This window comes from Sus scrofa, chromosome 5 (genome assembly GCF_000003025.6).
Source record: "Sus scrofa isolate TJ Tabasco breed Duroc chromosome 5, Sscrofa11.1, whole genome shotgun sequence".
NCBI classification, from domain to species: domain Eukaryota; kingdom Metazoa; phylum Chordata; class Mammalia; order Artiodactyla; family Suidae; genus Sus; species Sus scrofa.
The window spans coordinates 90,235,049-90,247,083 of record NC_010447.5 but is presented as its reverse complement, the minus strand read 5'-3'; the positions used below and the strand labels follow the sequence as shown (position 1 = coordinate 90,247,083).

General features: G+C 36.7%; 1 protein-coding gene across 1 annotated transcript in view; it reads right to left on the bottom strand.

The window, feature by feature from the left end:
• Positions 1–12,035, bottom strand: part of EEA1 (early endosome antigen 1) — a 125,308-nt gene that overhangs the window by 9,931 nt on the left and 103,342 nt on the right. Inside the window, 3 exon segments of the mRNA XM_021091260.1 lie at positions 3,494–3,725; positions 9,447–9,623; positions 11,583–11,686. Coding sequence (XP_020946919.1) covers positions 3,494–3,725; positions 9,447–9,623; positions 11,583–11,686 — 513 coding nt within the window.

Below are 12,035 nucleotides of genomic sequence, written 5' to 3'. Positions count from 1 at the left end.
GATATTTTCATCTGCTCAGGATCTTTTTACGTTGGAGAACTCCTTCTCTCATTTAGTGGTTTTACTGGGGCTACTTTAACCCACTGACTCCCACCAGAATAAGCAAATTCCTGAGTAGAACAAATACCAAACCTGATCCTGGAATACCCTAAACACATAGTAGTGTAGCCACAAAGGAATTTCTGCATTATTCTGTGGTAGCTTTTTTTGGTCCAAAAATTTTTCTTTTTTCAAAATAAAATTTTAGAAATTTTAGTTGTTACTTATTCTTGATATCTGATGAAATGATATAAGGAATAGTATTAGGCTAACAAGGTTTATATTTAATTTTAAACTTACTATCCTAGAATTCTCACTTCATTCACGGTACAAAATCTATAGTTAAATTCCATTTCTATGAACTTTCTTGACAAGAAAGAATAACATACAGCATGGCCAATTTGGAATACCCAGTCACAAACTTTAGTATTTCATTAATAATCCAGCAGATGGGGCTAAAGGCATAGATCAAGCCAGCCGGACTTGCATTTCACTGGTGTCTAGATACACCACATGCCCACAGATGGCACCCCTGACTTGGGTGTCATGTTACATGGTTCTGAACTTCTTCCTTTTCTCTCTTGTACACAAGATTATTTAACAAATACGATGCTGTGTGGGAGAAATTGACAGAACACTAAACCAACTATAATGGAAAAAATAAAATCATAAAATTGAAAAAATCACGGAAGCAAAAGAATGGCCAATAACCATCCTTTATTCTGACCTATAAATTTGATTTGAATGTTCCTAGGAATTCCTTTTATTAAGTAGTTCAGATAACTTCTCACTTTGGAAGGAATTAAATGTCAATACTTCTATTAAAAAAAATTTAGTGAAATGATGGTAAAAGAATCATGAATCAGAAGAGCTGAGATCCAGTCACAGTTCTGTTATTGTGCAAACATTAGGCCTGTCACCAGCCAAGCAGGGCTTCAGTCTCACAGGCAGAAGGAAGCTTTGGAAGAAAGATCTATTCATGGCCTCTCAGCAGTTGTAAAACTCCATGGCAGCCTTAGCCCTCTGTCTTTCTCTTCTTCCCATATTTACATTTGCATTCTTTCAGGTATAAAATTAGAACAAGACATAACATTTTAGACAAAAATAGTTGGCTTAATGAAAAAATACTGATTTAAAAGATCTAAGACTTGTTGTTATTCTCATGCGTAAATAACATACATATGAAGAAAAAGTGTGATTTCTGTAGATCTTTTACAGTCAGTCTTTAGATATCATCTTCTCTGTCACCAAATAGTCCTTCCAGTTCATCTGCATTTCCCATCCTTCCTCCTACCAGCTCAAGCCACCATCATCTTCACTTGGACTATGGCACAGTCTCCTCTGTCTCATCCCCACATTCACCCAGGTTCCCCTACAATCCATCCTTATCCTGCTGCCAGTTATTGGCCTAAATAAAATACAAATCCTTGCAAATCCTCCTTCTTTTAGGATAAAGTCCAAACTCTTCCACCAACCCTCCCCAACTTTCAATAGTGTTCTAAAGGGAAAAAAAATAGTAATTTAAAGCTACTTAGAGAATACAGCAAGTAAGATGCTTTCTAAATGTCGAGGTGGTATTTTTTTCCTTAAAACAACTTGTTGATTTTGAACTTGATATATATAAAATATCTATTGTTGGCCCTATGAAAATTCTTTTACCCAATCTCCTGTTTCTTTGTCAGATCATTAGTCACCAACAATTCCTTCACCTCCTCTCTACCTATATGTTATTCATCCTTTTTGTTTCATTGTCTCTCTCCCATTAATCTCTTCTGTTCCAACCTTTTTAACCCCAGTCATAATCAATTCACACCTAGACTGCTGGAGTTTATGGAGGAGGAAGGGAGACAGCCTCTTTAATCTCCATGGCACTAATTTACCTCAGGTCCAAACTAAGCTGTCTTTAAACAACTTCCAGGTTAAGTTGCCTACAAATTTTTTTTTTCATTTTATTCCTCTGCTTAGATGACTCTTCTCCTCTCCCCCAAATATAAACTCCAGTCATCCCTGCTAGGCATCTAAGATACTTCACAATTTGAACCCAACCTTTTAAACTTCCAGACACCAACCAGCACTCTGGCAAGACAATTATGTTGACTCCCAGCTTTGCTGGTTCCTGCTGCAGCACCTTTTCTCAAATGTGCCCCTGAGTGAACGGATCTCTCTCAGGACTCTGGGTATTCAAATTCTTAGATCCTTCAGGACCTGGTCAAGTCCTACCTCCTTCATAAAGCCTTCCCTAAAACAGCTTATGAATAAAACATAGTATATTTATGTATATTATAAATATTCTGTGATTTGACAAAATTTGTCAATAAGGCACTTTATACAAAGAAACAAACAAACAAAAAACCATACACATTAAAGGATCAAAAAGCATAATATTTCACCACGACAAAAAAGAGGACTGGCTAAGTCTTCTTTGAGAGAATAGAAATGTTCCATCTCCTGTAGAGAACTGATAACTTAATGCTACATAAAAATTATTTACCTTTTTTGTATATCATTCATTTTAATGATACTTTATCTAATCAAATAGTATTGCCAAGGACAAGGTATCCAGATATGTTTAGATAATTAAGGTTAAATTTACTTTGAGTTATAATCTCCCGATTTTAACCATTATGCATTCCAATAGTCTTGGGAAGTTAACAAATCCATAAAATTAAAGTCAGTCTTTCTTGAGAAGCAACAATAAAATTGCTTCCATTTTCACAAGTGGTTTACATTGAAAACTCCTTGGATTTTCTAACAGCAGTCCTTTATAAGTTATTTTTTTTACATAGGCAGCAAAGTCCTTTGATAAGCTAATACGACAGTTAACATATTTCCAAATTGTTTCACTATTAAAAGATACATTTGTATGGGGTTTTGTGGTTGTTTTTAAATGGCCACACCCATGGCATATGGAAGGTCCCAAGCCAGGGACTGAGTCTGAGCGGCCGCTGTCCTTGAACCGCCTGCTCCAGGCCAGGAATCAAACCCACACCTCCCCAAGGCACTGCAGTAGGATTCTTTTTCTTTTCTTTTCTCTTTTCCTTTCTTCCTTTTCTTCCTTTCCTCTTTAGGGCTGCACCCATGGATATGGAAGTTCACAGGCTAAGGGACAAATCAGGGCTACAGCTGCCGGCCTACACCACAGCAACATGGGGTCTGAGCCGCAACTGCGACCTGCACCAGATCTCATGGCAACGCCGGCCCCTTTACCCACTAAGCCAGGCCAGGGATCAAACCCTCATCCTCATGGATACTAGTTGGGTTTGTTACCACTGAGCCACGACAGGAATTCCCATGACTTAATTTTTAAAAAGCATATTTCTCCAAAAATAATTCAAAAGAAAACAAGTATGATATTCCACAAATGCTAACATTCCCCTGCCCATCTGGGTTCAGATCAATCATTTAATGTATATCAACAACTTAGTGAGTTTTTACGATATACAATTCACTCTACCTTGAGATCTTGCCTTGTGGCAAGAAGTTCAGATTCCTTCCCATAGAAATCAGACTGAAGCTGCTTTAGATTTTCCTGATTTTTTTCATAGGCATTTTGTAACACTGATATTTTCTCTTTCTCTGCTGCAAGTTCCTGTGCTGCTTGTGTTGACTGCTGCTGTAGTTTATTCTCAAGTTCTGTCTGAAACATACAATAGTTATTTAAAACAGCATGCATACCAAAATCCAGTTACAAATACAGAATGAAATCCAATAACTAAGATTCCTGAGAACAAACCAATGTCTTAAAATTCTCCTGTAATAAAGAGTAACTTATTAGAGTTACAAAACTAAAGAATTACAAAATCTGACAAGTCCCAATTAAAAAACAAAAAAAGAAACAATTAAGTAAAGAAAAATATTTTCACTGGTAAGTGTCAAGTACCAAGGTCTCAGGAGACTGAGAGTAACAACTGCCTGCTGATGGGAGATACAGTGCTATCTATGCATGCTTTAGAAGATGCTGAAAGTTAAGGTTGAACTAGAGGAGATTTCTGCATGAAAGAATTCAAAAGCCATTACTGAGCTGAAGTGTATTGTTTCTGCTCCCTAAAATTCAAGAATGACCTAAGAAATTTCTAAGGCCAAGTTTATTCACATCAAGGCAGAAAAAGAAATGAAAATCCTGCAAAGGCCCAACTCCTCTAAACTTGTTTTCCAGTCTTTAAGAAGATTCAAGAGATGTGCACAAATTATGACATAATTAAAAGATACGTATGTATAGTATGAGAAGAAGCACTTGGCTTTTAAAATAAACATACTACTTCCGTGAAACTGCTGTTGAATTTATCAGCAACCTTTTTGTCCCACAATCCAATATGCATGTCCTCGTCCACATCTTACTGAACATTCCAGCAGTCCTTAAAATAGCTGATGATGGCCCCTGCTAGAAACATCTCTTCCGCCTGGTTTCCAAAACATCTTGTGTTTTAGGTTAACCTCCTGCCTCACCGGTTATTCTTCCTTCCTAAAATCTCTCACTAGTGCCTTTGATCGCTCCGGAGTACAAGACCCAGGGTTCTGTCCCTAGCCTTCTCGGATTCTCTAAACAGTCTCTATTTAGAATATCCTGACTAGCCTCATAGCTTTAAATACTTTATTTACAGTTGGCTTCTGAATTTAAGTCTCTGGCGCCACGCTCTCTGCCTGAACTTTGAGCTCATTACATCAAAGGGCTTCCCAGACACCTTCCCTTGACTGACTGACAGATCTCTATCTCAAGCGGAATTCTTGCTTCCTGATGACAATCCTCCTCCTCCTCAAAAAGCTACTATTTCCCCCAATAAATATGGCCATCCGTCCACCTTCACAAGCCAGAAACCCAGAGTTATTCTTGACTCCTCTTTCCATCCTCTCTCACCGTCCAATCTATCGCAAGTCCCGATGATTCAACTTCCAAAAGACATTCGCAAATCACCCACTTGTAACACTTTAGTTCATGCCATCATCATGGACTTGCTGGACTACTGCAATAGTTTTTCAGTGCCCTCCGGGCTTGCTCCTTTATCTCCCTTTAGTCATAGCCCATCATTTTCTGCTCAAAATTTCCTAATTGATTCTAATTGTCCTTCAAATAAAAGATATCATTCTGTTATAATCTACAAGTTTACATGTTTATGCTTTGTCTGCTTCTCTGAGCTCAGCTCATATTACTCTTCCTCTCTCCTACTATACTTCTGTTTTTAGAAAATACCAAGCTTGCTCTAGTCATAGATCTCTGTACTAATTGTTCTTCTGAGCACTGTATGTACAGCTCATGTATTTCGTGTACCTGCTCAAACCTCTTCAGAGAAGCTTCTTTGATCACCCAGCCTTTCAGCAGGGCTAAATCCATCACTGTCTTTTGTTAAGCCCCCCCCTCAAGAAGGTGTAAATCCATGACAACAGGTTACTTGTATGCTCACAGCCACATCTCCAACACCCAGAAATGTGCCCATGGCATAAAAGTGGTACTAGTAATATTTCTGGAATGAATGGATGACAAATAGATAGGAGGTGGACGAACAGAGCCCAAAACTCCACTAAGAGGATCTTATAATAGTCCATATAAGACAAAAAGCCTGGACTAAGATTATGGAAGTTGGGAAATAAGAAAAGGAGATAGAGGAGTCCCACTGTGGTGCTGTGGGTAAGAATCTGGCATCGCCACAGCTGTGGCATAGGTTGCAGCTGCAGCTCAGATTCAGTGCCTGGCCCAGGAACTTGCAAGTGCCATGGGTGCAGCCAAAAAAAGAAAAAGAGATAGGTTCAACTGAGTTAGGAAGCAGATTGCCAGGAGATGGTGGTAACTGCCTAAGGAGGGGAAGGGCATTGATCACCCATACATTATCGGATAATATCCCATATCCCCTCCAATGACTCTTCCATTATGACATCATTTTTCACGTTGAAGACTATACTGCATTTTTTTTTTTTGGTAGACAACTACTTTAACATCCTCCCCCCCAAATCCAGTTTTCTTTCTCTTTAATCACCAAAGTACTCTACAAAGTCTTAGCAATGATTATAATTGCCCTCTGGGGCTTCTATTTGGACCTTCATTTTATCTACTCCAAATGACAGGTTATCATTCATTCATTCATTCTTTTTAAATCACTGATAGCTTATTTGTTAGAAAACACAGTTCTCTGATTTTGGAAATTCAAATTTATTAGTGGGTAAGTTAAAAACAAAAAACAAAAAAACAACAGATCAATGTAACAGTTTGATAATTGTTTTAATGGAATTAAATCCAAAGTTCCAAAGGAGAATACAGGAGGGTCAGTCATTTGCAATTTATCCTTCACACAGTGATCAGTTTTTGTGCTAAAACAGGTCTGATCACATTTCCCCCTTCTTAAAAACCTTTAATCTTCCAATATCAAGTATTTAAAGTAGAAATAGTTATCCATCTACTGTGATCTTAGTTCACCCAATTCTGTAGCCTTATCTCCCCTCACTTTTCCACTAACCATGTATTCCAATAGCTAACCTCCTATAATGACATGTTAAGTTTCACCGACTTTGCTGACATTGTTTCCCCTCCTTGAAATATCTGCTTTCTTCATTTATTTAGGGCTGAACCCATGGCATATAGAAGTTCCCAGGCTAGGGGACAAATTGGAGCTGCAGCTGCCAGCCTACACCACAGGCATGGCAACACCAGATTCAAGCTGCATCTGTGCCACACCTTATAGCAACGCCGGATCCTTATTAACCCACTGAGCAGGGCCAGGGATCGAACCGAATCCTCATGGGTACTAGTCAGGTTCGTTACCGCTGAGCCACAATGGGAACTCCCTTCCTTTTTTTAACTTTTCAAAATTATAATCATCTTTAAAGATCCAGTTGAAATGCCAGCTCCTCTAAAAAGCCAGCCAAAACTTCTACTGAGCTCTATTTTTTTCTCTTTTTTATTACAATTTTCTTTGTCCTTACATACCAGCTTCCTCATTAAATTATAAGCTACTTAAGAATAGGGGCCATATCCTATTCAATCTGTATTCCCACATTAGGTTTCAAATAAAGTTGCTGTAGGAACCGATAACTTACAGCCGTGCTGGATCCTTGTTCAGTGGTTCCCAAACAATCACATTAAAAAAAAGGAAGTATATGCATGTGTGTCTTATATATAGTGTATGTACACATACACATCTATACCCTAAACTTTATCCCTGTTTTTCCTATTTCCCTGTGGCCCACTAATAAGTTTCCACAGACCATCACTGTGTGGTTTGCCGTGCGCACTGACAGTCTTGGATCACAGCTTGCCTACTTCCATATACTATCCCACAACTATTTTGTTTGCAACATGACACTGGCAGAGTAGACAACAACTCTATGACCCCATTATATTAATTCAGAAAGATGAATCACTTCCCTGTGACCATAAACCTAATAATACGTATAACATGAAATTTAAATTCAGATCTGCCTGACTCTAAAATTTACCTTCTTTCCAGGATATTATGCTGCTCCTCAATAAAGCCAAACTACTCTTGCCTCTCAATGATTCTCTAGTTACTCCAAATTCCAAAACTAATTTAGAGACTGGATATCCACCCAGCACTCCCTCAGGGTTAAAAATTGTGTCCCTTTTTCTGGCATCCATGCACTAGCATAAGTGAACTACTTACTGTGAATGAATGTCTCCAAAATGCACGTTTAAGCCTAGATCCCCAATGTAATGGTATGTAGAAGTGCATCTTTGGGAGATCATTAGATGATGGGGGTGGAATCCTTGTGAATGGGATTAGTGCCCTTCTAAGAAGGAATGAGATAACTGTTCTCAGTCATATCAGGATACAGCTGTCTACAAGCCAGAGTGGACCCTCATCAGACACTAGCTATGCCAAGTACCTTTATTCTAAGTTTCCCAGTCTCCAGAACTCTGAGAAATCAATGCTTATTGTTTTAAGCCACCTAGTCTATGGTATATTTGTTTTAACAGACCCATGTAAGACAACTACTGATAACAACACTTCCTCTAAATCTCATAATTCTTAAGGTGGTATCTAGTAAAGCCATGCAAAGTAGAAGAAATATACATTAACCATAAATCTGGAAGAAATCTTGTTGTAGCTAGTAATTTAAAAAAAGAAAATGTGCTAATAGTTGTTAAGACTTTTTACTTATTAAATCAGGTGCTATAAAAATGATCTAAGGAATACTTTAATATGAGACTAATGGATTTCTTTGGTTTGTTTGTTTTTGTCTTTTTCTAGCACTGCACCCAAGGCATATTGAGGTTCCCAGACTAGGGGTCTAATTGGAGCTGCAACTGCCAGCCTATGCCACAGCCACAGCCATGCCAGATCTGAGCCTCGTCTACAACCTACACCATAGCTCACCACAACTGCCAGATCCTTAACCCACTGAGAAAGGCCAGGGATCGAACTTGAAACCTCATGGTTCCTAGTCAGATTCTTTAACCCCTGAGCCACAATGGGAACTCTTGAGGCTAATGGATTTTGAAAAAACAAATGAACTCAAGATATCAAATCATAAACCAAAATACATATTGTGATAATTATATCCTGACTTCTGATTACATATGATAACACACAAAAAAAGAATAAAGGGTCATTAGAAAATTACTCTTTTGTAAAGCAGCCATAATAATGGTTGTAAAACAGAGGTCCACATAAAAGAATGTATTTGTGGGGTTATTTTTTTTCCTCTAGTAATATGACAAGCCAGCTCTTAATGCTATGAAGTATTTGGTTCTACATATTAAGGATTTTATATCTCCCTTCTCCCTGCATGAATTAACATAGAACAACCATGAGGAAAACCTCATTTTGTTCAAACACTAAGTTCATTCCACTTTTATCAACTCTTGGTCTGGACAAATATTAAAACATATTTAAGAATGAAGAACAGATGCTTAATAATAACTTATCATAGGTTTGGAAATAAAAACCATTATGATTTAACTTAAAAGTATCAAACAATTATAACCATATGAAACCTACATTATATACGTTATAGTAGATATAAATATATCTCACATTGTGATTTTTTATCTTGATTATTTCCCTTAATAAGGATAATTTATTGCTAAATTCCTTTAAAATTTTCTAATACACTAGAGATGTTTATACATTTTTCTCAATGTTGTTGTATCTTATTTTACAAAAAGTTTTGTCTATCAAACAAATGATTAGTGTTATAAGAATTATCGAACAACATGATTACAGTGAATGGAAATCCAGACTTAGTCAATCATAGAAGTACAGTTGTGTATTTTAACTTCAAAAAATTTGAGCATGTATAAATTTTTCTTTGTTGCACCTCATCTGTGTTAATTATCATGTTACTATTTTCAATGCACAATTTTGCTTCCCATAAAAAGAAAACAAATATCACTATCTTCCCATAAAAAGAAAACAAATATCACTATCTTCCCATAAAAAGAAAACAAATATCACTACCTTTTAATCTCTCCTTGGAGTGCTTCAATTTGCTTTTTCTTCTGTTCAGTCAGTTGCTTTAACTCATTTCTGTTACCCTGAAGTCGTTGTTCTTCTTTTTCCTTTTGTTTTAAACTCTTCTGGGCCTGCATTAGTTGTCCCTGCATTGAATTGCACTCCAATTTCAACTGATGAGAAGTCTAAAAGAAAATAAAAATCTGTTTAGCATTCTTTTATCCATTCACCCTACTTCAAGCTAAGCACTACTCTAAGTAGAAACTACTGGGTCTGATGGCCATAAACAATCCACTAGTAAACCACAAAAGAAAAATCCCTGTCCTCACAGAGCTTTCATGACTGACACTATACACTATTAGATGGCATGCTGAATTAATCTTCAATATTTGTTTAATCCTCCTTTCCTTTTTAACTTATATATTTGGATAGAGCTTGGAAATGGACTATTCCTTTACATCATAACATAGGGAAAAACAGCATTCATCTCTAGATTGCTGAAATGTCTACTGCCTTTCAAGGATATGCAAATGCTACCTGAGCCTGTTAGCCACCATCAGAAAGGATAGCTTCATATTAACTGCAATAAAACCAAAATAATTTTGGCAAATATGTTTAGTATTTGATGAAACTAAACTATACCGCACACAATTTGTCATTTAGAGATCTGAGGAATATTTTGTTAATACCTTCTTTTTACAATCTACTAGGATATAGTTCTGTTCAAAATTAGACATCATATAGAAGCTAAGAGAGGTTCCTCTGTGGCCAAGGAGAACTACACATTCTCCGACATTTCTAGCTAAGGTCATGTTTCATGTTTTATGCATATTTCACTATGAACATAATTTGAGCAATTTGACCGTATTCTGAGTAACTTTTGAAAAAAATTCAGTGCTTCAGCTTATCTCCAACACAAAGGGAAATATTTTGTGCAAAGCAGGAATCAGGTAGTATAACAATAATGATTAACAAGTACCACTGGTTATGATAACCAATGACAAAGTAATAGCTAACATTTGACCATTTATTTTGTTAAGCTGGTTTTCTAAGCACTTTGAAATATATTAACCAATTTATTTCTCAAAATAATTCTATAGTGAACATTCTCTTATTAGCCTTATCTTCTACTGAGAAAACTGGAACACAGAGAGATCAAGTTGTCAGCCTAAGACAAGGCAAGACAGCACAGCTATTAAGTGGCACAACCAGGATATAAATCTGGACAATCTGGATTCAGAACTTATACACTAAACCACCATAATTTTGCCAGTTACATGTTGGCATCTAAAACACAGGTGTCTTCTTTCAAGCAACAACCAGAACACAACACTACAGATGTGTCAGGACCAGGTTTCACTACTTTATCAAATCAGATCTCTAGAAAGCTACATGCCTGGACTCTGGCTGCTGGAGGTATGCCTTCAGAAAAAATAGCAACATATTACTATACTCGCTTAATGTATATTATACTCTTGCTTCTTTTGATGGAGAACAACAGAAGTATTAACCACAGAAAATCTTTTTTTTTTTTTTTTTTTTTTTTTGTCTTTTTAGGGCCGCACTTGTGGCACATGGAGATTCCCAGGCTAGGGGTCAAATCGGAGCTGTAAATGCCTGTCTCCACCACAGCTACAGCAACAGCAGATCCAAGCTGTATCTGCAACCTACACCACAGCTCATGGCAACGCTGGATCCTTAACCCACGAAGCGAGGCCAGGGATCAAACCTGCATCCTCATAGACACTAGTCGGGTTTGTTAACCATTGAGCCATGACAGGAACGCCAACAAATCTCTTCATTGTTAAACAACCATTATCAAATATATTAATATCAATGTCCATGAAATTGCCCTTAAAATTTCATTTCTATGGAAAGCCTATCAAGACTTTTTTTATCCATAGTAGTCTGCCTTAATCTAAATTATCTAATTATAACTCTATAGTTAGATTACTCAATTTTCCATCTTTAATTAACTACTTTTATTTTAGGCCTCTTATCAAAAACTAGGTTAACTCTTTTTAGTAGTGGGTAGAACACAAATGAAATAAACCTTCTTTTGACCTAATTATCACTGAAAATATTTTGAAAATATAAATACCTTATTATGCTATAACATATTTTGTTACAGAAAAAGAAAATCTTAGCTCCTCTTTTTCAAGTGAGTTTTTCAGTTCATTCTGTTCCTTATGTGCGCATTCTATCTGTACTTCAAGGTGATGCTTTAAATCTTTGCAGGTTTTCTCCTAAAAAAATGGAAACTATATTATGCCGAAAATATCTGTAGTAAAATAAGACTTTTGGTTTACAAGCTTATAAGGTCGTTAGAAGGAAATAAACCAGAATTGCTGATCATTGAAGATGGGACAAAATAATCCCATTTCATTAATAAAAACAGGCAAGTATTATAGCAGTAAGGAAGGAGGAACAGGAAAAGGCTAAGTGTTTCAATCATCAACCAAGAGTCACAATAAATAATTTAGATAGTATTTGGGCAAGATTTTAGAAAACTTTGGTTTGGAAGCCACATTTTTTGTCACAGAATTAATTAAATTAAATAACTTATGTGGTTGTGGATATGGTTTGGTTTTTTTG